General features: G+C 36.7%; 1 protein-coding gene across 25 annotated transcripts in view; it reads right to left on the bottom strand.

The window, feature by feature from the left end:
- LCOR (ligand dependent nuclear receptor corepressor) overlaps positions 1-25,508 on the bottom strand; it is a 126,309-nt gene that overhangs the window by 59,348 nt on the left and 41,453 nt on the right. For 21 of the 25 annotated variants that reach the window (XM_069568205.1, XM_069568186.1, XM_069568201.1 and 18 more), the window contains 2 exons: positions 7,707-7,772; positions 7,294-7,373 (listed from right to left, as the gene is read on the bottom strand). The exons of the other annotated variants lie outside the window; for them this stretch is intronic. Coding sequence is in view for 7 of the 21 variants with exons in the window: in XM_069568201.1 (XP_069424302.1) it covers positions 7,294-7,373; positions 7,707-7,772 (146 nt within the window). In the remaining 14 variants the exon portion in view is untranslated. The remainder of the gene's footprint in view (positions 1-7,293; positions 7,374-7,706; positions 7,773-25,508) is intronic. 25 annotated transcript variants of the gene reach the window in all.

Genomic DNA, 25,508 nt, shown 5'->3' with positions numbered 1-25,508 from the left:
TTCAGCTTTAGCATCATTCCTTCCAAAGAACACCCAGGACTGATCTCCTTCAGAATGGACAGGCTGGATCTCCTTGCAGTCCAAGGGACTCTCAAGAGTCTTCTCCAACACCACAGTTCAAAAGCATCAATTCTTTGGCATTCAGCTTTCTTCACAGCCCAACTCTCACATCCATACATGACTACTGGAAAAACCATAGCCTTGACTAGACCGACATTTGTTGGCAAAGTAATGTCTTTGCTTTTGAATATGCCATCTAGGTTGGTCATAACTTTCCTTTTCCAAGGAGTAAGCGTCTTTTACTACTATTTTATTTAATTCATCAGTATCTATAATCAGCACTTGCTGTTAGTTTTTCTTCCGTTAGACATGTGTAGTTTTAAAAACTATTTTCTTTTGCTAACTACTACCTTTTAAACACTACATGAGAATGAAGCAGGGAACTTTAGTCTCAATGACAGAGCTTTGGTTCTGGGCAAGCAGGTTGTCAGTATTCCCTGGTGTCTCAGTGGTAAAGAATCTGCCTGCAATGCAGGAGGCCAGGTTTTGATCCCTGGGTTGGGAAGATCCCCTGGAGGAGGAAATGGCAACCCACTCCAGTATTCTTGCCTTGAAAATCCCATGGACAGAGGAGCCTGGCAGGGTACAATCCATAGGGTCACACAGAGTTGGACATGACTGAAGCGACTAAGCAACAGCAACAAAGCAGGTTGGAGGATTTAAATCTCCTTTAATTTCATCAGCCACCAATATTCCATATGCAAGGAGGGATCCATTTTTTACTTCTCTGATATACTCTCTGATTTACCAAGAATCAGACGTTTAACAAATTTGCCAAATAACTAGTGTATCTGCTTAATTCTAACCACATAATATTGGATAGAACTGATCTCCAATAATGGTTTCTCTGAATCTGTGTGTTTGTCTTAGGGGAAAAAAGTCCACAGACTGGGAGTATATATTAAAAAAACACAACACACACACACACATATGCATACACAAATCACCCTCCTCCCCACCAGAAAAAAAACTGATACTGAATCTTGGATGAGCACTGATTTACCGTGTCAAGTGGTTTTCCTTAATCTTTTAAAATAATCTATATAAAAGCCTCTGGAAATACAACAAGGTTAGGTCTTGCAATTTAGATTTGTACACTTAACTTCGTAAGTAATTAATTATGTACTAATGTGTGGGATTCATTCAACTTATTCTGTATTTATTTAAGTCGTCTCCTAAGTAAATAACTCTTAAACTTCTCAGATTTGTTTCTTCTTTCTCAGTCCTAACAGACAGGCACTATATTCATACATTTTTCTTCCACAGTTCCATTTACATAATAGGTACTGTGAATACTTATTGAGTTGTGCTTCTCTAGGACAAGATGACAGAGAAGTCATTATCAGCAGTGCTGAATATGCCCAAACAGATACATTCAACAGGAATACATGCTGCAGAATACAATGAGAAAATAATAACTTAGATTTAGCATCTGCTCTTACTATAAGTTTCAATGTGCTAAAATTGAAATAAAAATTAAAATGTAAGAAGGATATCTCTAAAACTTCTAATTAGTGCATACTCACAAAAGAGGAAATGATGGAATGTTCAAAGTAAGCACAGCATGGCAGACTAGTGACAGGCGTGGGAAGCACCTAGTTACACGAGTCCCGAGAACAGATGGGCCTGAGAGAGGTATGATCATGGAAGTGAAAAGCCAGAGTGAGGCCGCTCAGTCTAGTCCACCCCTGTGTGACCTCATGGACTGTAGCCCGCCAGGTTCCTCCATCCACAGGACTTTCTGGGCAAGGATACTGGAGTGGGTGCCATTTCCTTCTCCAGGGGATCTTCCTGACTTACTCCAATCTTATTGCTGGTTACTTACAAAAATAAATTCTCTGCCTCTCCTATATCTGTCTATCCAGACCCTATATATTCTTCAAACATGTACCACAAGTCCTAACTTCTTAAAACATTCTCCTGATTGTCAAATACTAAACTTACTAATAATAGCCTTATAATAAACTTAACATAAACAATTCATATTTTTATACGAAATCCCATCTCACATTACCCTTAGTTATTAAAACATCTGTAACTCTTTATAATAGCTATCTCCATCTCAGCCAAGTACAAGAACATCCATTATCATACACTGATTCATCACTTAAAATTAGTCCATTTTTAGGGATATGAAATACTGAAAGTAATTTTTAATTCTTTCTCTCTCTCCAGTACTCCTTCACTACTATTGGATCAGCTCTTCATGCTATCAACACAATCCTACAATTAATAAAAGCATCACAATATAGCTTCTGATATAGAAATACAGGTGTATGTGTACATATATTTAAGTATTAACACATATTTTCTAGCTCAGACAACTAAGGAGGTCTAAAAGCAATGATGTTCCAGTACCAATGAGTATACTGAGTACTTTGCTTTCTTACACAATTTTCCAAATAAAAAATAAAAAACCAAGGAAGAATGGATCAGTCCAGTTGCTCAGTCGTGTCCGACTCTTTGTGACCCCATGGACCACATTACGCTGGGCCTCCCTGTCCATCACCAACTCCTGGAGTCTACCCAAACTCATGTCCATCACGTCGGTGATGCCATCCAACCACCTCATCCTCTGTCGTCCCCTTCTCCTCCCGCCCCAATCTTTCCCAGCATCAGGATACATGTATATTTATGGCTGAGTCTCTTCACTGGTCATCTGAAACTATCAAAACACTGTTAATTAGCTATACCCCAAGGCAAAATGTTTTTGGTGTTTAAAAGAAAAAAAAAGAAATGAGGATTCTTTGGCGGGTTCTGATAGAGAAAGCAAAGATTAAGTGTGGAACAGTTTTTGGGGCCAAAAGGTAAAGATTGATAGAAACATGCTAAAAAAAAAAAAAAAAAAAAAAAAAAGATGAAAAGCCAAGCAGAATGGGCTTTCAATGGACAAATGGAAAACAACTCAAACTACAAAATAAATAATGATTGCAATAAATTATAATCCAAAGAACAAAATAAGAATTCATGAGTCAATACTGACAGGTAAACAACAAAAACACAGAGAAGGGAAACATCTTCCTTACAGTAAGATTTCAACAAGTAGAGTTCGAAGAAATAATAGAACTAGGAAAGCATCATTTGGTAAACACCATGCTAGTATTTTTTTCAGACAAGATTAATCAATTGACGATAAAATTATGATGGGAAAAAAATATTTACAAAATCTCAAAGTATGTCTCCACAAGATACCTATCAAGCACAAAAGGGAAAAAAACAGAAACCCCGCAGTAGAGGGAACTTGGCAGACACAGTCTTAACCACGTGATCAAATTAAACATCACCATGTGTTTCCTGACATGGTGCACTAAGGGTGACACCACGTCGATTCTGTGCAATTCTTGCCAAATATGCATAACCTGAATTCAATTATAAGGAACCATCAGACAAATCAATTTGCTAGCATTCTTCAAAGTGTCAACGTGATGAAAGGCAAAGAAACAGAACTATTAGACTAACGGAGACAAAGCAGACATGACAGCCATATAGCAAAGTGTGGTCCTAGATGGACTCCCGGGCCAGAAACATGACTTTACTGGGGTAACTGGTGAATTCTGAAAGGCATGCAGATTACAGTACCTTATTAGTGTTTATCTCCTGATTTTTATCATTGTATTGTGGTTACATAAGACATTATCATTTGGGAAATCAAGGTATAGAGGAATTTATTATTTTTGCAAGTTTTATATATTTAAAATTATTTCAAAAAGAAGCTAAGGAAAAGTATAAAAGCCTCTTAAGTGTACAGTACACAGAAAGCTTTTTGTGTATATACTTGGCATACGTAAGCAGTCAAAACAGCTATAATATTATAATTCTCCAACTTTATTATGTACACTGACTTCTTCTTAGTTATTCATTTAGTACATATTTTAGAGTATCTACTACATGCTGAACAAACAGGAAAGGAAGGAAAGAAGGGAGAAACCAAGTAAGGCAGGCAGGTAGACAGTCACTCATGAACAGACTCCTACCACAACTGAGACTGGCTATTTCAAATATACTCATGCCCATTTACACTCTTATTCTCTTCCTCTTCCAAACTGAGTAACTTCAAATACTATTTAATTCTTACTCTACCACTTTCCATATTCATGTTTCTAGCTTTGTAATCAAAATCCATGTACTCTAAAAACATGGATCCAATCCCAGTTATGTGACTTTGCCCATAACTCAGACTCTGATCCTTGCCATTTCTTTATCTGTAAAACTGGGATGACTTTAAGCAACTTTATAACTAACTTTATAGGGATGTTGTTGTGAGAATTAAATGGGAACAAATAAAAGTAACTGGCACATAGTAGGTGCTCAAAAAAAATGTTACTTGTCTTTCCCATACAAAATATATTTTCTAACTGCTGAAGTGTAGATGAACAATCATTTTACTAATTTCTAGGTAAGTCCCTGTTATACTTTCCAAAAAGGCAACTTCATATTTTTCACTAGATATTTTTAAAGTGTTAGTAGTTGCTCAGTCGTGTCCAACTCTTTGCAACCTCATGGACAGTACCCCACCATGCTCCTCTGTCCATGGAATTCTCCAGGCAAGAACACTACAGTGGGTTGCCTTTCCCTTCTCCAGGGGATTTCCCTGACCGACCCAGAGATCAAACCCAGATCTCCTGCACTGCAGGCAGATTCTTTGACCAACTGAGTCACCAGGAAAGGGCAGGTATTTATTTTATCCATTCTAATAGTATCCAATGAAAATCAAATTAACTAAAAACAATTAGGAATAACCTGCATCTCATTCTTAAATATCAGACTAGTATTTCTAACAGCTTTTTCAAACATTATCTGACATCTCACCAGGCCAACTTCAAAATCAAAATTCCAATATTGTGCTCTATGCTGCCACCTCTTGGCTGTTAACCACTCTCTCCCGTACTTCTTTCATTTCTGGAATCTTACGGGCTTCCCTCATAGCTCAGTCGGTAAAGAATCTGCCTTCAATGCAGGAGACCTGGGTTCGATTCCCGGGTCCCGAAGATTCCCCTGGCGAAGGAAATGGCAATCCATTCCAGTATTCTTGCCTGAAAAATTCCATGAACAGAGGAGCCTGGCAGGCTACAGCCCATGGGGTCATAAGAGTAGGACACGACTTAGCGACTAAAACCACCACCACCAAAGTCAGCCAAGCCTCAACCCAACGTAGGTAAAATTAACTTCCGGATCTACTCCTCAGATAAGATGCACAACTGTCTGGAAGAGTTTCAATACAATCACTTTCAATCTAACACAACTAAAGCTATGTATCTGACAAGTTATGTTTTCCAGGCTCTCTCTATTTTCAAACACACGGACACTATGGCTGTCTCTGATAAAAACAAATGCCAAAGACAGTTAGTGACATGTCTAATGGAGAAAACTAGCTTTCCCAGATCTAGCTGGCCTTTCAAACAAATATTCTTTCTAACTAGAATACTAACTAAAAATTACAGAATTACAAACAGTAAAAACAGCTGCTACGTGGTTAAATGCTACATGGTTCCACGCCTTGCTATTTCTGTATCTTCTTCTTAAAATATTCATGAAATATTTTATCCTCATATAGCAATGGGAAACTCAACCATATTACAAGAATATACTGTACTCTATTATTGACCACAGAAGAGCTTTCCTCCCAATCCTCTTCTGAAAAAAAGAGGTAATCAATCATTGGCTCCTTCTGTCCAAAATGCCTGTTAAATAACTTGCTCAATAATTGGTCACAACATATATGAATGTACACACAAAGACACACAGCTTAAAATGATGAACTTAAACTTCATCGGTAGCTGTTTAATTTTCCGGTCTTTTCCAAACCACAATAAATTTCAAAACACTCATTAATTCAATAAAAACAGACCATCCTGGATAGTCACAGCAATAATTTTTTCACGTACTTAAGCAAGAAAAAGATGCCATAAAAAAAGAACATTAAAATGCTCTTAAATTAGCTTTGATTTTAAAGCAACTTGCCAACAATAGTAAATAATGGTACAGCGGCTATATGCAAGGGTACAAAAAAGCGTAAGTCATGGTCTGTGGTCTTCAGAAGTTGACAATGTAGTCAGGAACACAAGATTCAAACACAGAAAAGGATAAATAACAGAAAGCAGAATATTAGTTGACAAATAACTGGTGTAATATTTACTACAACAGCGTGAAGTGTTGAACCAGCAGTAAGAGCAGAGGTATACCATTTATAAGAAAGGGGAGTTAAGGCAAGAGTAACAGCAAGCAGAATTTCAAGCTTTCAAGAACAAGTGCAATGGCCTAGTCCAAATGGTAAAAGTATGTTGTTTGCTATAAATGATCAGACCGATTTTGTGTAGGAGACTAGTAGTATTGGTAAGAGAAGTGGACGGAACTGGGAGGGTACTGAGATTCTGAGCATTAGGCTAATGAATCCCAAAGACAACTGTAAAGTCACCAGACTGAGTGAAGGTTAACATTTCCATAACCCTGTACCAGTGTTTAACACACTGACAAAAATAGAGAGAGGAATCATTATTTCAGTAGCCCAGAAAAATGCTAATGGTCTGAACTACGGTGATGACTGTGAAAAGAGAAAGAATGATATTCAATACAAAGAAGAACTGATACAACCCGGTCAATGATTTGAAGTCAGAAGTGTACAAGGAAAAGGAAGGAATTAAAAATGTTTCCAATGTTTTAAACATTTCCATGGAGTAGAAATACCATGAAAAGAAACATAAGACTGTAAATCATTATAAATAATTTCCAACAACTGAAGCGTCTAAGCCAAAATTCTTTTTATGTTTAACACAAAGCAATAAAACAAGAGAAACCCTAAGGTACAGCCAGTTTCTACACTGAATACGAACAGCATCCATGCTCAAATATTATGAAGAAACATGAGACGGCCTAAATCATAGTCCATCGTAAGTCTACATGAATTAGTAACTACTTGCTCTAGGTCCTTGTTACTATATAAATGACTCCCATTACATTTCATATTTAAAATAACACAACAGTTTGAGACCTAGTTAATTATTCTGTCTAGTGAACTACATAAATAGAGCATTGCATGTTGGGATACAGATTTCTCAACAGACTGAACAACAGACTAGAAACAGTCTAAATTGCTAAACCAAGTTACTATCAAATCCTTTATAAATGAACATGGAATCCGTACTCCTACAAATCCTCCATCAAAGTAACCAAGTTTTGGGAAAATAAAATCTATAAAATACCACACTAGACAAGTTTCACAAGTTTCTTGGTTACCTTTACTTTATCTCTTCTCAAGCAACAGAACAGACAATTTTCATCAAAAGTCCAATCAGAAATGCTTTCAGGTTCACAGTCTGCAAAAATAGTAGGAATAACAAATTAATAGTCACAAAAGAGGATTTTTCAGGAAACAAATGAGAACTAATTTCAAAAATAGTATCTGGTTTAACTACACCAAAAATACAGGCTCCTTATCTGCAATAATTGTTCACTAGTTAATATACCTTATTCATAAATATATTTGCATTATCACAGATAACTACATACAAAAAGATGCTTACATGGCTATACCGTCATCCCACATAAAACTGTGAATAAAAAGGAGAAGGAGACTGGGGCTTAAGTCACCAAAATATCATTTATGTCACCAGGAAGAATTTGAAATACCAAAGAAAGATTTTGAATACCTTTAAATAAACTGAGATCTTTTAATAATGCAGGTCCAAACAGCCCTTCAAGAATACTTTCAAACCCTGAAAGGATGAAAAAAATTCATTATTACAATAACATTCCCTACAGTAATTTTAACCTAGTTGCATGAAAAAATGATGGTGCTTTCTTTCCATTCTCAGGACCTCCAGATTATTATTCAAAGGATGCTGAGGAGAGTGTCAATGACGAATCTAAAAGGAGTATTTGCATTTCTGTCAGTGATTAACACTCAATACAAATTCACAACCCATTCAAGGACAATACAAAACAACAGGAGAAATAACCAATGAAGGAATGTAAATTCATGAGGCCTCTTACCATCTTACAAAATTCCAAATACCTCTTTACATAAACTTTCAAACTTCATTTTAAGAGGCACCTTTCCCAATGAAGAGTCAAACTGCTTCAAAATTTTCAGTCTTCTGGGTTAATCTAAACAGTGTATTTCTGAATATGAACTGAGTTAATAGATTCTTCAATCTAACAGTTTTTTAAGAAGGAAAAGCCTCACTGAAAACAACATTTGTATCACAAAAAGAAAAAGACCTTTGTCATTAGTTCACACTGCCACAGTAACTACTGGGTTCCTTTATGAACCACTGATTATACACACAAAAAGAGAGAGAAAGAGAATTCAAAGATACCTATACACAGATGTTTAGAAAATGAAAACAAAAAATAAACTTTTCTAATATATTACCTCAAATACCATTGATTAACTCAATGAAAAACAAGTTAAAAAATATCTTTGCTGTCATCTATGGGTATTAAGAGTAAGGAGGAAAATGCAAAAGAGAAGACAACTGTACCTTCATACAACACAACAAATAATGGGTTAGTACAGCAGTTCCCAAACTCTTATGTACCATGACCTCATCTGGAGCTCAAGTAAGTAAAACAAGAAGTCTATAAATCCACATCCTTTAAGCATGACCTTAAGAAAGAAATAAATGGTCTTGTGCATTCCATGTACACACAACTTCTCAAATGTACAGAAATATTATTGTAATTAAGAAAATATGTAAGTGTTACTGAATTCCTAGTAGTTTGGGTCACTATGCATTTTGTCACATAATCTGATTATCACCTAAGGGTTTACAATTTTTTTTCAATTGTTAAAAAGTACCCCCATGTTCAAAAGTGAGGGAACCACTAATTTAAAATCCTATAGCCTGGTGGGCACATGAGCCCACAAACAGGGACGTTTCCTAACCACAATCACCAGGAAGACTTTGGAAAATAAGGGTGTAAGAAAGATGGTCCCAAGAAACAGTATCTTATCTCCTTATAAGAGTAACACTGTACTGTAAAGGATTCCTTTGTCCTTAATATTAAGTCATCATATTCAATAGGGTAAACCCTAGAGTTTGTACCATCCACACTGTAGTTACTTGACTTTCTTGTACTATTTTCATGATTTCTAGATTCTAAGTTTTTCATTTATTATTAACAACCAATTGTTTTTCAACTCTCTTTTGTTCTTCCCATCAAAATTATTCCAAGGACATTAGCAAAACCAAACTACCCATTCAAACAAATGGGAAATATCTACCCTGTTTATTATTTGCCTACTATAATTAAAACACTGTTCACTAAATCACTATGTCCTCTTTTCTCTACACTAGGGAGGTTAAGTGTTGGGCTAAAGTTTTTGAGGGTGGGGAGGTGGTGGTGAGGGAATGAGAAGGAAATGCTAGGTACTGCCTATCCTGGGTCTGCAAACTAGATATTTCCAACACTAGCTTACAAAGAAAGAAAAAAAAATCCTGTAGCCTGCCTCTAGAGCCCTCTTACTCCCAAAATGGATTTCTAACTTCACAAATATTAATGAAAGTGTTTGAATATCTGGCAAGTACCAAGTACACACTGCAAATAACTAAAGGGGATTATGGGTGGCTCTTATTCTGAAGAGCAAATCTAATATCCTTTCACCTGGATTTATATGAAATAATAACAAATTTTAAATGTGTATGCTTAGCATAAATTCTTGAAAGGGAAAATGTAAATATAGCAAAAAATAATACTAAGGAAGAAAAAAATCAAATAAAAGCCTTGGTGGGTAAAATTTTAAAAATTACAAAAGATAACAGAATTAGAAAGAATAGTAAAAACATCAATAACATAAAGACACTAACAAAAATTGAATCACATTATCAAAGAGCAGGAAAAGGGAAAGACCAAAAATAATCAAACAAGAAAAAAAAATCGGGCCATAAAAGCAAAGATTTAACCACAATTAATTTTGATCAAAACAGCAACTGTAAACAAGTCACTACTCTTTTGTGCATGTCTGCAACAATACATTAAACCATACAAATACTGATGAGACACCGTTAAGTCATGTTTTGCCGACTCTGCTTAACTGAATTTAATGCCACTCAGTTTTATTAATACTAAATATTGAATTTAGCAGTTGCATAGCAACAAGGAATGTCTCATGTGCTATGCTTGACATTAACAAAAGGCAAATAAGAAAAGAATAAATGTATTCAAAATTTATACCATGATCTCATAGAAAAGCCATGAAGATCAACAACAAAATGCCAAGGAAAATTAAATACATAATGAAAAAGACAGCTATGTCATTCTGTTCAATCACCAGGGCTTAAAACTCACCTGTATGTAACATATTACATGTAAAGAAATATTAATAATTTTATTAAGCATGACTACTGGCCAAAGAATCCCTATCCAACATTGCAACTGGAATGAAAGCTGGTCTCCAATCTCTTCTTACTGCAACCTGAAGACAATCACTGTGTCTTCAGACTGTCTTCCTAAAACACTACTTTAACAATGTGACCAACTGTTCACCAAAACCACACTTTGTTTTTAAAAACAAATCCCAAATTCCTAAGTCTAGCAATCAAAACTATTTATAGTTAATAATTTGACCCGAACCTACCACTGACAGCCTAATTTCTCAAAACTTTCCTGCTCATTATCACAGCTCCAACCAGGCTGGTATCCTAATGTGTTCAATCATCTATCTATGTCCTCATATTTTCTGAAGCCTTTTTCATTTCACTTCTGCCCAAATATATTATTTCCGTCAAGGCATTCTTCAGCTTATTCAACAAATAGATATTTGCTTATCTAACATACATTAACCAAAGGCCTACCAGCTATCAGGGACAGTGACAAGCACTGAATAGGTAGGCAATGATGATCACACATGGTACCCGCCCTCAAGGAGCCTGGGTTTCCAGTTTTCTCATGCTCAGAATTCACACTATCACTCCCTCTCTTTTAAATAAATGTTAATTGCCCTATGTTTTCTCTTTTCTATTAATATCACATGCAAAGCATTGTCTATGTAAGTATTCTGTAATATAAGATTTGTCATAGGCTATCAAAACCCGGCTTCTGTCTTTCTTTCCATATGTTTAGGTCCTCTAGGAGATTTAATATGCCATAAAGGCTAGGAAGGAAGGCCTTCCTGTTTCCCGCAGTGTTCCTCTTACACTAGGGCTCTCTGGTTTTTAGTTTGATTTTAATAACCTACCTCTCAAAAACAAAAGACAGAAGATTAAAATTTCTCACATATTACCCTCTTCAATCTAAATCATAATCTCTACTCTATTTCTAACCAAAATGGGAAAAGCAGATTATGAAAAGTAATGAGAGGAATATATCAAATACACAGACAACTGAAGTAAGCAACAGCCTGTACTTCTGAAATAAGAAAAATATCATAGATGGAATGAAAAAATGGTTCACGCGTCTTGGGAACCTTTCCTGAGAGAACAGTACAGTGATTATCAGTCTGAGAGACAATTTTCACATCAAGGTCCCTTGGATATGCCTGGTATAAAAAAAAAAAAAGAGCTCAATCTTCAATACAGTATCATTATTTTATAAAATATCAGTTCAAAGGTGCTTGCTGGTAACAATCATCAACTAGTATCTTAATACACAAAAAAAGAGACTGATAGTATCTGGAGTTTTTTGCTTAAAACTCAGGGTTTTAACTTGGGAATACCACACTTAACTTCATTAAAAGTAAGCACCAAAATGAATAATTAAAAAGCACCAGATTACACAATTTTTTATACTCAATCCAAAGGAAGAGAGGTAATTAAACCCTTTTTAATCGATGTTTCATCTACTTTAAGGTATCTATCATACAACCAAAGCAGTCTGGATGAACTACGTGTAAAGAGCAAAACCCAGGCTTGTCTTCTCATTACTCTAGGCAATCCGCCCCTGCTGGACAATTACACTCATTAAGACTTCTTCCTCTCTCCCTGAGCATCTGCTCCCAGCCCACTCTCTGTGAGGAGCACATCTGCGGGCTCACTTACCATCCTGAGAATCACCCAGCACAAACACTGATGAAAGAACCTGATAAGACACACTGAGGACAAACAATAACCCAGTCAAAACTAACAGCCCAAACTGAAACAGAATTAATGAAGAAAAACACTAGAGGTTGAAAAAAATTACAGTGTTTCTATTGAAGCCAGGGAAGAACAGCATTTAAAGCAAAAAGCAAGCTGCCAGGAGTGCAGAATATGTGTTTGGGGAGGAAAAAAAAAGAAAACCCAAACTGCCAAAATAACCAAATAAAAGCATTAAATAGAAAAATATACAACCAATTAGTGATTTTAAAAATTCAAGAAATGTCCTCATAATGCACTGTAAATCTGAAGTCAAAGAAATCATGTGAAAAAGATTAGAGATGAGGAGGAGGGCAGGACATTCACTATCTGTGAAAGAGGATTTCCAGAACAAGAGAGAGCAAAATTAAAAGCTTCTGCACAACAAAGGAAAATATAAGCAAGGTGAAAAGACAGCCTTTTGGGAGAAAATAATAGCATATGAAGCAACTGACAAACAACTAATCTCAAAAATATACAAGCAACTTATGCAGCTCAATTCCAGAAAAATAAACGACCCAATCAAAAAATGGGCCAAAGAACTAAAAAGACATTTCTCCAAAGACATACGGATGGCTAACAAACACATGAAAAGATGCTCAACATCACTCATTATTAGAGAAATGCAAATCAAACCCACAATGAGGTACCACTTCACACCAGTCAGAATGGCTGCAATCCAAAAATCTGCAAGCAATAAATGCTGGAGAGGGTGTGGAGAAAAGGGAACCCTCCTACACTGTTGGTGGGAATGCAAACTAGTACAGCCACTATGGAGAACAGTGTGGAGATTCCTTAAAAAATTGCAAATAGAACTACCTTATGACCCAGCAATCCCACTGCTGGGCATACACACCGAGGAAACCAGAATTGAAAGAGACACATGTACCCCAATGTTCATCGCAGCACTGTTTATAATAGCCAGGACATGGAAACAACCTAGATGTCCATCAGCAGATGAATGGATAAGAAAGCTGTGGTACATATACACAATGGAGTATTACTCAGCCGTAAAAAAGAATTCATTTGAATCAGTTCTGATGAGATGGATGAAACTGGAGCCGATTATACAGAGTGAAGTAAGCCAGAAAGAAAAACACCAATACAGTATACTAACACATATATACGGAATTTAAGAAGATGGCAATGACGACCCTGTATGCAAGACAGGGAAAGAGACACAGATGTGTATAACGGACTTTTGGACTCAGAGGGACAGGGAGAGGGTGGGATGATTTGGGAGAATGACATTCTAACATGTATACTATCATGTAAGAATTGAATCGCCAGTCTATGTCTGACGCAGGATGCAGCATGCTTGGGGCTGATGCATGGGGATGACCCAGAGAGATGTTATGGGGAGGGAGGTGGGAGGGGGGTTCATGTTTGGGAACGCATGTAAGAATTAAAGATTTTAAAATTTAAAAAAATAAAAAACTAAAAAAAAAAAAGCCAATCTATTATTCACAGATATGGATAAAATAAAAATACTAGATATGCTCTGATTTAAAAAGTAAGACATCCATTTACTCTGGGTACTAGTAACAGATAAAGTAGTTGAGCTAAAATAAAAAGTTCAGAACAAAAACCTCCTAAAAATGACACTTTATATGAAGAATAACAGTGTATGGCTGAGTTCCTTTGCTGTTCACCTGAAACTCACAACATTGTTTGTTAATCGGCTATATCCCAATACAAAATAAAAAGTTAAAAACAAAAAATGGCAAGCAATGTACCAGCAAAACTAACAATTAAGTATAAACACCTGTTACTAATATGAGGAGATTCAGTTTAATACAAGAGGTAAAGAATTCTTTAAATAAACACAGTATAATTTTTTAAATTAATGATGTAGGAATAACATCCCAAACTGTTACAAAAAATCTTAGGTGAAGAAGAATAAATAAAGTGTGCTTAGATCAAGTGTGCACGCAGGATGAGGGAACAATTTGTAATAGTCATTACTCTTTGATGTTAATAAGAAAATGTAGGTTTAAAATAAATTTGTTTTATTTATTGGATAAGGCTGAAGAATTTCCAATCACTGGAGGAAATAAAGAACAACAAGCAACTATAAAAGGAAGTAAAATTTAAAACTAAACAAAAAGTAAGCATGCTAAACAAGAAACAAAAAAACAATTTCAGGAAAAATATCAAACATGTACATGTTACAATAAATATTAATCAATTAAACTAACTAAGCAAAAGAGAAAAAAGTGACAGGGCATAGCATGAGCTTCCCTGTCTCTGGTAAAGAATCTGCCTTCCAATGCAGCAGACACAAGTTCGATCCCTGGGTTGGGAAGATCTGGAGAACGGAATGGCAAGCCACTCCAGTATTCTTGCCTGGGAAATCCCATAGACAGAGGAGCTTGGTGAACCATGGGGCTGCTAATGAGTGGGACATGACTGAGTGCCTAAATAACAGGGCACAGTAACACACGTTCCTAACAGACGCAAAGTGACACAGGCATGTTGAACTAAAGAGGGAGGCACAGCTGTGAGACAAATGTAAAAAGGTACGAAGAAAAAAAGCAATAGAGATGGCAGTAACAATCAGAAAAAGAACTACTCAAGGATAAAGCATAAAACATAGATAACTAATAAGAACCTACTATACATGCGAAGAGTTGACTCATTGGAAAAGACTTTGATGCTGGGAGGGATTGGGGACAGGAGAAGGGGACAACAGAGGATGAGATGGCTGGATGGCATCACTGACTCGATGGACATGAATCTGAGTGAACTCCTACAGTTGGTGACGGACAGGGAGGCCTGGTGTGCTGCGATTCATGGGGTCGCAAAGAGTCGGACATGACTGAGCGACTGAACTGAACTGAACTGATACAACAGGGAACTCTACTCAATACTCGGTAATGGCCTACATGGGAAAATAATTTTTAAAGAGTGAATATATGGATATGTATAACTGATTCACTTTGCTGTACACGTGAAACTAACACAACATAACAATTCAATGAGAATTTAAAAAAGAAAAAAAGCATAAAGGGCTAATCTATTTCACGAGTAAAACTGACCTATGATTTTCTTATATGTCTGGTTTGACAAATATCCTTCTAGAAAGAACTGAGATATATTTCCTTTTTTCCTACTTTCTGGAGGTGGTGACAGAAAAGTGGGAAGCTTTCTTCCTTAAAAAAAGTAGGGAGGAACTCACATGTAAAGCATTCTGGGGTTATTCTCTTTAACTATTAAGTTTATTTAATAGTTATAGAACTATTCAAGCTTTTTATTTCTTGAGTCAGTTTTTGGGAAGTTATATTCTTCTTTAATTTAAAAATTACTGGTATATAGTATTTTCCCTTATCTTTTTGAAAGCAGTGGCAAAATATACATAATATAAAATTTATAATTTTAATTATTTTTACATTTACTGCTGCATAAAATTTTAGATTGTTGGCACCATCATCCATCTCCAGTGATTCTTTCATTTTGCTGAAGAAGAAAACTGGAACTATATACTATACAGTGGAAGGGTAATTGTCTATGCGTCTACTCCCAGTCTTGCCAGCTACCATTCTACTTTGTACAACTGCAACTACTGCAAGCGCTTCTTAAGTGGAATAATAGAGTACATATTTGTCATTTAGTTACTAGCTTACTTCATTTAGTTACTGGCATAATATCCTCATGCTTCATCCGTCCTGCAGCATGTGACAGGATTTTTGTCCCTTTTAAGGCTGAATAATATTCTGTTAATACACAGATGATATTTCTCCATTCATACATCAACAAACACCGTAGTTACTTCTACCTTTTGGCTATTGTAAAATAATGTTGCTGTAAATCCCTTATCTCTTCTTTATCAGTAATCTTCATTTTCACAGTATTATTTCTTTCTTTCCTTGATTAACCGTAGCAGGTCTGTTTTCTTAGTCCCCCTCCCAACTCCCTTCTGACTTCTCCTGATCTTCTCTTTGTTCTCTGGTTCATCAATTTTTACTCTAAGTTTCACTATCTTTCTATTTTCTGTGGGTTTATTCTGCTGTTATTAAGTTTCTAACTTAGGGCAGTAGCTTAGTTCACTTATTTTCAAGTTTTTCCCTTAAAAAAAAAAGCATAGGAGTGATTTAAGAGAATTAAACCGTAACTATTTTACATTAAGAAGTAATCCAGGATAAATAAAATGCAGCATATCTGTTTTGTTCTTGTTTAGTCGCTAAGTCATATCAGACTCTTTGGCAATCCCACAGGCTATAGCCCGTCCACCAGGCTCCGCTGTCCACGGGACCCTCTAGGCCAAGAACATGGAGGGTTGTCATGTCTTCCCCCAGGGGATCTTCCCAACCCAGGGATCAAGCCCACATCTCCTGCACTGGCAGGCAGATTCTTTACCACTGAGCCACCTGGGAAGCCAAAACATCAATATCATGGAATACTTTACAATAAGGATGAACGAACTTCAAAACATTACGCTAAGTGAAAAAGGCCAAAAATAACATATCACACACTATATGGTTCTATTTACATGAAATGTCCAAAGAAACCAAATTCGTAGAGATTAAAAGTACTGATTTTCCTAGGGCTGGGAGTGAAAATGGGAATAACTGTGAAAGACATGTTTTTTTTTTTCCCGAGATGATAGACTTATTCTAATACATTAGATTTTGGTGATGGCTACATAACTCTAAATATAATAAAAATCAGTGACTTGTAAGGTGCATAAATTATATGTCAATGAAGCTTTTAAAATAAGTATGCATATTTGGTAAATATTTACAATGTTTTAAGAAAATTTGCCCTGTTAGCCTGTGTTGAGAACTTTAATTTGAAATGCAGAATTGAATAGGTGATTTTGGTCTGATTGCAGGCTGAAACCTTACTAAGTTTACATACTTTGTTACAATATGTATGCAATTTAAGAATAACAACACTTAAAAGTATCTAAGAAGGTTTTGTTAAATCAGTATTTAAAGGGAAAATATAACATTTTAAGTTTATAGATAAAAATGTTTAAAGTTAACTAAAATATTTGGAGTAAGATCTGTATTTTAAGAGAATAAGGTTAAATTTATAAATTTAGATCAACATTTAAATTAGAAATCAAAGTAACTATGTTATTATCTTTTCTACATACAAAGTCACCCTATATCTCACACTTAATAAGAACCAATCAAGTGTGTAATACAGAACTCAGCAGTGTGGGGATACAGAGCAAATGTTTAAAATACATGCCCTGCCATTAAGATTTACACACATTTCTGGTACCATGCATATACCGACAACTCCAATCTCTTATCTCTTGCTCCAGACCTTATTTCTAATTGCCTGCTTCATATCATCACCAAGATATCCCAAATACCTCCCAAAATCAAAATCATCCTACGCCTCTCCCCTCACCTCAACCAACGATGACTCTTGTACTCCTTACCAAGAAAACGGCACCACTAATCCCTTCCCAAGTCATTCCGGTTACAAATCTCAGTTGGTTCATGATTCCATTCTCTCCCTAGATCAGTCGATCCTATTCACTTGAATCAGAAAAGGTCCACTCATATCTGTTCTCTTTTCCACTCCTAAATTCAGGCCTTCACCATTTTGTACCTTAGTAATTACCGTACATGTCACTCATGTTGATAATAATAGATAATAATTCAGCCCTTAGCTGGTATCAAACAAGCTAAGTACTGTATCAGGTACTTCATACCCATTATGATAATATCATCAGGGGAACACTGTAAAATAGATATTATTGCTATTACCTAATATATGTAAGAAAATAGAAAATCAAAGCAGCCATTTTTTTTTCACATAACTATAAAGACACAGACCCTCGGTTTAAAACCAAGCCAGTGACTCTATCAAGTCCAGGCTTTTCACTTCTTCACACAACCTACTAATAACATCTCTTGATTTTTAGTTCATCTGACTACTTAATAATATTCCCTACATCACCAAATCTACCAAAAACCATCCTTCACACTGCCATCAAATCTCTTTCATCTTTTCTCAGTTTTAAAAATCTCTGATAGCTTTCTACTGACAATACTGAAGACTTCAAATTCCTGGCTGGTATGCAAGATCACTGAGGGTCTGTCTAGCTCCAAACTACTTTTCTGTCTGCCCTGCCATTTTCTTTCTCCATATTCTATGCTCTGGCCAGACTGATTGATCATTGCACACATGTCAATGCTTCCATGCCTTTTAAGCACAGCAAGCCTTCTGCCCAGAATGTTCCCCTGCAACCCGTAATCTAGTTAATTTTAAGGCATCCTTTATCTCAGTCCAAAATCTCAGGCAAAGTTAGGAACATCCCCATCAGTGCTGAAGTTGCACTGCTGGAAAACTATACTTCCATTTAAAAAAAAAAAAAAAATTGGGGGGGGGGGGGATTTTACCTACTAGATTTTTGAGCAATAAACAGGAACCTATTCTTCTTTTTCTTAACATCAGCCTGCCTGTTCCCAAACTGCAGTCAGTAAGTGTTACTTGGATAAATACAAATATACCCTTCCATTTACCTCACGGGTTTAAGATTTTAAAATGATTCATTTTGTGAGTCTAGCATGTTGAAGACCCGAAGAAACAGAAATAAATGAAACAGAAGAGCAACCGATATCTAATGGAAAAAGGTTTCTGTATCTATGAACTAAAACCAGAACATAATTAATGGCTTGCTTTGCCAGCCCATGAACAGAGATGACAGGACACACTTTGGTGTGCAAAGCTGTAATCACAGCAAAGACAGAAATCAATCGAGAGAGATGAAGTCCTGAAAAACAGTGGTATTAATACATTAAGGAGGGAAAATACATCTTGAGTAGCTGGAACATTACCAAAATAATTTCATATATTTATATTTATATACATTATGCCATAAATGAGATTTTGTGATGTTAAGTAGCCAAAATTGCAAAGGTAGAAAGTAACTAGGTCAGTTGGATTTAGTTCTTTGAAAATTCAAGGGCAGTTTTGGTTCATTTTTTCTATCAAACTGTCTTGGGTACAGTAATTATGCTAAAAAGAAGCCATTTAAATGCAAATCTGAAGTTGATTAGGAATGAGTCAATTACATCAGGAGTTCACAATCTGTGGGCCACAATTCCTTAGAGAAACTCAGTCATTAGAAGGTCAGTACATCCACATGAGCACTGTTTGCAAATTAAATAAAAATGTGCTTGCACATACAGCCACTACTTTTCTAAATGCATTTTTTGCTGTGAACAAAATGCATTATTTCTTTAAAAAGCACTACTGAATTCATAACAGCCCTGGTATTACATATTTTCTCAAAGATACTAAAAATATTGTTTGAGAGTTCAGTCATTTCTTTTTCCTAAGTTCTGTTGTTTCTGAGGCTCTTGTCTTTGGTGGACTACAGATATTTATTTATTTATATTTATTGAGCACCTACTATGAGTCAGTCACTACCGATGCAGCTGTGAACACCACAGACAAAAGTTCATATCCGGAACTCTAATTCTGGCAGAGGAGATAAAAATATATAAATAATGATGACAATGACAATGAATAACGTGGTAAAGATAAGCAAGAGAACTGGTCGAAGAATATAGCAGACTGGTGGTGGGGGTGGGGGGTGGGCAATAACTAAACCCTGAAAAACTATTACTGGTAACCCTGAGAAATGCTGAGGAAAAACTGAGTAGGGTGGAGAATTCTTAGGTCCGGAAAAGACTCTTAAGAGGCTGAATTTTTGAGCACTGAATGAACTGAGTGAGCAAGTCATCTAGATATTCAAGACAAAGGAACGTTCTAGACAGAGGGAACAGTACTGAAGCAGTGAAGGGTATGAAGTATGGTATATCTGAGAAACAGCAAGAAAACTGGTGTGGTCTGGGCAAAGTAAGAAAGTAGGAGATGAGACAGATATCTAGAGGCAAGATCACAGAGGCTATGTGAGACGATTGGGATCTGAATTTAACAGAAATCCACTAATTTTATATCTGGGTAGTGGCAGAAGTAATATGATCAGATTTATATTGTTTAAGTTTACCAGGTGGCTACACAGATAACTGATAATGAGTAAAGTATTGTAATGAGACTATTACAACAGCCTTCGCAAGAAATAATGGTGACAAACCAGAGTGGCAGTGGTGGAGGCAGAAATCAGTGAAAGGATACAGAGTATAACCTGAGGATTAAACCAACTTGCTTTGATGATGCACTAGCAGAATGAGGGAGAGGACTGCTGCTGCTGCTGCTGCTGCTAAGTCGCTCCAGTCGTGTCCGACCCTGTGCGACCCCAGAGACGGCAGCCCACCAGGCTTCCCCGTCCCTGGGATTCTCCAGGCAAGAACACTGGAGTGGGTTGCCATTTCCTTCTCCAATGCATGAAAGTGAAAAGGGAAAGTGAAGTTGCTTAGTCATGTCCGACTCTTTGCGACCCCTCTGAGAACTGGGTAAATGGTAATGTAACTTTCTAAGAGAAGACTGGAGGAGAAACAAGTGGAACAGAGAAATTTAGTTCAGTTTTGGACACGTTATACCTGACTTGTCTCTTGGAAATCAAAGTGAGTGTGCACAGGAAACAACTGGACGGGTGATTTTGAAATAGGAGACAATGGGACCAGGGAAATAAAACTGGAAATCATCTAAGTACAGACAGAACTTAAAGCTTTAGAAATACATGAAATCTTATCTGGGCTTCCCAGGTGGTACAAGTGGTAAAGAACCCACCTGCCAATTAAGGAGACGTAAGAGATATGGGTTTGATTCCTGGGTTGGAGTGATCTGGAAGAGGGCATGGCAACCCACTCCAGTATTCTTGCCTCGAGAATCCCATGGACAGAGCCTGGTGGGCTACAGTCCATAGGGTTGAAGAGTCAGACATGAGCGAAGTGACTTGGCACGCACAAACAAGATCTTATCGACTCAATAAGGGTATTTAAAAAGGAAAAGAAACCAAATCAAAAAATGGGCAGAAGACATAAACAGACATTTCTCCAGAAAAGACATACAGATGGCTAATAAGCACATGAAATGATGCTTACCATTACTATTTATTAGAGAAATGTAAATAAAACCTACAACGAAGCATCACCTCACCCTGATCAGCATGGCCATCATCAGAAAGTTCAGAAGTAATAAATGCTGACGAGAGTGTGGAGAAAAGAGTATCCTCCTACATTAGTTGACAGGAGTGTAAACTGATGCAGCCACTATGACAGGAAAACAGTATGGAGATTCCTGTAAAAACTCTAAAAAATGAGAGTTGCCATATGATCAAGCAATCCGACTCCTAAACATCCATCTGGATAAAACGCTACTTCAAGATGATACATGCACTCCCCAATGTTCACAGCAGCACTATTTACAACAGCCAAGACACGGGAGCAACCTAAATGTTCATTAAAAGATGAATGAACAAAGAAGATACGCATATCAGATATATGTATCAGTTCAGCTCAGTTGCTCAGTCGTGTCTGACTCTTTGTGACCCCATGGACTGCAGCACGCCAGGCCTCCCTGTCCATCATCAACTCCCGGCGTTTGCTCAAACTCATATCCACTGAGTCGGTGATGCCATCCAACCATCTCATCCTCTGTCGTCCTTTTCTCCTCCTGCCTTCAATCTTTCCCAGCATCAGGGTCTTTTCAAATGAGTCAGCTCTTTGCATCAGGTGGCCGAAGTATTGGAGTTTCAGCTGCAGCATCAGTCCTTCCAATGAATATTCAGGACTGATTTCCCTTAGGATCGACTGGTTGGATCTCCTTGCAGTCCAAGGGACTTTCAAGAGTCTTCTCCAACACCACAGTTCAAAAGCATCGATTCTTCATTGGTTAGCCTTCTTTAAAGTCCAACTCTCCCATCCGTACATGACTACTGGAGAAACGATAGCTTTGACTAGAGGCATCTACTCAGCCATAAAAAAGAATGAAATTTGGGGAATTTCCTTGTGGTCCAGTGGTTAGGACTTCGCACTTCCACTTCAGAGGGCACAGGTTCAATCCCTGGTTAGGGAACTAAAATCCCATACGCTGCAAACAATAAATAATACCGAGTTCTATTTGCTTTTTTTAAAAAAAACAACAATGAAACTTGCAGCAACATGGTTGGACCTGGAGATTATCATATTAAGTAAGACAAAGACAAGTACCATATGACATTGCTTGTATGTGAAATCTAAAAGAAGAAAAACAAATGAACTTATTTACAGGACAGAAACAGGCTCACAGACATTGAAAACAAACCCATGATTACCAAAGGGGAAAGGGAGTGAGGGAGACATAACTTAGGAGTTTGGGATTAGCAGATACAAACTAATATCTATAAAATAAACAAGGTCTTGCTGTACAGGGAACTATATTCAATATCTTGTGATAAACTATAATGGTAAAGAATGTAAACAAAAGAAAGAGGAAAGGAAGGAAGAAGAATGAATACTAGAGCATTCCAATGTTTACCAGTTAGGAAGAAAAAGAGACTGAGAAAATATGATTAAGTCTTATTTATGGTTATACTTTCAGTATTTGGCAAACACACTGGTTTCAGAAGGACTCAAAAAACACTGCTGATTTGAACTACTGTATATGGCATGTAATTAAATGCACATTACACCACCCCACCTCTCACACAAGAGAAGATTTTCAAAGGAAGCATCTCCCTTTTGATATAATCAAACCCATTTACTTAAACGTATCTAATTTGCAAATTTACAAAATCATCACTTTATAACACATCTCCAAAACATTTTAATATACAGCAGTACGAAAGATCAAACTTTAATCTGGACCCCACTGAAATAAGCTTCACCATATTTTAGAAATTTTAAAATGACACTAAATTTTGAGCTTGCCTTCAGATTCACGTATATACGTACATGTAAAGTAAATTCTTATACGTTTCTCTCTGATCAAAAGTGTTCAGTGATTATCTAATGCATGTAGAGTAAATTTCAAACTCTGAAGTCTAGCTTTCACATTCTTCCTTAAGTGGACCTTTTCAATATACTCTCCCAATGTTCTTCAAGCACACTCAACCCAAAAGTATTGTTTCTCAAATTCACCTTGCTTTTGTTTGTCTGATCCCTTGCCTCATCCTGTTCCTTTGCTTAGAGAGTCCTTCTCTCAAATTTCAAGTCGTGATCCTGCTTGGTCTTCAACAACATAGGTCTTCCTCCCAGCTGACTCCCAGTACCCTTTGCTTTATCTATCCTGAATTTTCAACATGAATGCATCCGTTTTATGTATCCAATTGAATTTTACACTCCATGTTGTAATGTAATAGAAGGAATACTAGTACTCTAGGAAGTGAGAGATGGGTAGTTAAGAACATGGATTCTGGAGTCAGATTACCTGGGTTTAGATTTCTGACTATGTGTTATAATGCTTCTACGGCCTTGGGTAAGTTGTCTTCTTTATGCCTCATCTTCCTGGGCTATAAAATTGTTTTTACCTCAAAAAATTAAGATAATATCTGCAAACTATTTAGAATAGTATCTGAAAGCATAACCGAACCACTTTATCATAAAATGAACTTCCCAGGTGGCACCAGTGGTAAAGAACCCGCCTGCCAATGCAGCAGATGTTAAGAGATGTGTGTCCAATCCCTGGGTTGGGATGATCCCCTGGAGAAGGACACAGCAACCCACTCCAGTGGGCTGGAGAATCCCATGGACAGAGGAGCCTGGTGGGCTGTAGTCCACAGGGTCGCAGAGTCGGACAGGATGGAAGCAACTTAGCACATATAAAATGTTTGATAAAGGAAGGAAGGGAGAAGGGTTGCATTTTGGTTTGTAATTTCTTTTTTCCCTTATGTGATTAAAAGATAGCCAATACAAAAATAATCGTAAGTTTCTGTTGATGAGCATACAATGTATAAAGATGAAATCTGTGACAGTACAATAACAATCTAAAGTTGAGGGACACAGTTACATATGAGCCAAATATTTTGTAATACTATTGAAACTAAGTCATTATTAATTAAGAAGTTAACTATATATCCCCAAGACAGACACTAAGAAAATAACTAAAAATTGCATAGTAAAAATGGAAAAGGAATCAAAATAGTACACTAAGAAATACTTATATGATATAAAAGGCAGTAAGGAAGACTTAACAGTTCAGTAAGATGGGATATGTTAGAAAACAAATAACAAAATGGCAAAGATCCTTCCGTATCAGTAATTACATTATATGTAAATGGATTATACTCTCCAATAAAAGCCAGAATGGATAAAAAAAAAACCCACCATGATCCAACTATATGCTATGTATAAGAAACTCAACATTAGATTCAAAGACATGAAGAAGTTAAAAATGAAAGAAAAAGCCCATGAAAAGAGCAAATGAAAGAAAAATGGGGTGAATGTACTAACATGAGACAAAACAGATGTTAAGATAAAGCTTGTTATAGTAGACAAAGGACACTGTAAGTCAATCTACCAAGAAGATTTACCAGTAACTGTAAGTGAAATGTAACTTTTAAAAATTATGAATTACTATGTTGTACACCTTAACCTCTATTATATAACAAAGTATATCAACTATGTGGGTGCTTGGTCAGTCAGCTGTCCAACTCTTTTGTGATGCTATGGACTCCAGCGCACCAGGCGCCTCTGTCTGTGCAATTTTCCAGGTAAGAATACTGTTCAAAATTCCAATACTCTGGCCACCAGGGACAAAGAGCTGACTCACTGGAAAAGACCCTGATGCTGGGAAAGACTGAGGACAGGAAGAGAAGGGGGTGATAATGATATCGTTGGATGGCATCATCAACACAATGGACGTGAGTCCAAGCAAACTCCAGGATATAGTGAAGGACAGGCAAGCCTGGCATGCTGCAGTTCATGGGGTTGCAAAGAGTCAGACACATCTTAGCCACTCCACAACAAGAATACTGAGTGGGCTGCCGTTTCCTCCTGCCAGGGATCTTCCTGACTCAGGGATTGAACCTGCATTTCCCACTCAGGGATGGTCTCCTACATTGGGAGGGTGGTTCTTTACCACGGCATCACCTACGAAGTCCCTACATCAACTATACCACTATTAAAAAAAAAAAGACTTAACGATTAAAAACTTACAAGCACCTAACAACAGAGCCCCCGAAAATATGAAGCAAAACTGACAGAGTGGAAGGGAGGAAAAGTAATAGTTGTAGACTTCAACACTCTACTTTCAATAATAGATGAAACAACTAAGAGATATAAGTTAGACAACCATAAGGAATTCCCTGGTGGTCCAGCGGTTAGGACTCCACACTTTCATTGCAGGGGGCATAGGTTTGATCCCTGGTCAAGGTACTAAGATCCTGCAAGTCACACAGTATGGCCAAAATAAAAATAAAGAAAGAAAATTATAAAATATTTTGAGAATAACAATAAGAGAATAAACCCAACACACCAAAATATATAACATGCAGCAAAAGCAGTGTTCAGAGGAAATTTCATAGCTGTAAACACTTAGACTAAAAAAAAG

The sequence above is a fragment of the Ovis canadensis genome, chromosome 22 (assembly GCF_042477335.2).
Source record: "Ovis canadensis isolate MfBH-ARS-UI-01 breed Bighorn chromosome 22, ARS-UI_OviCan_v2, whole genome shotgun sequence".
Lineage (NCBI taxonomy): Eukaryota > Metazoa > Chordata > Mammalia > Artiodactyla > Bovidae > Ovis > Ovis canadensis.
The sequence above is the reverse complement of the archived record's forward strand: the minus strand, read 5'-3'. Positions and strand labels throughout refer to the sequence as shown.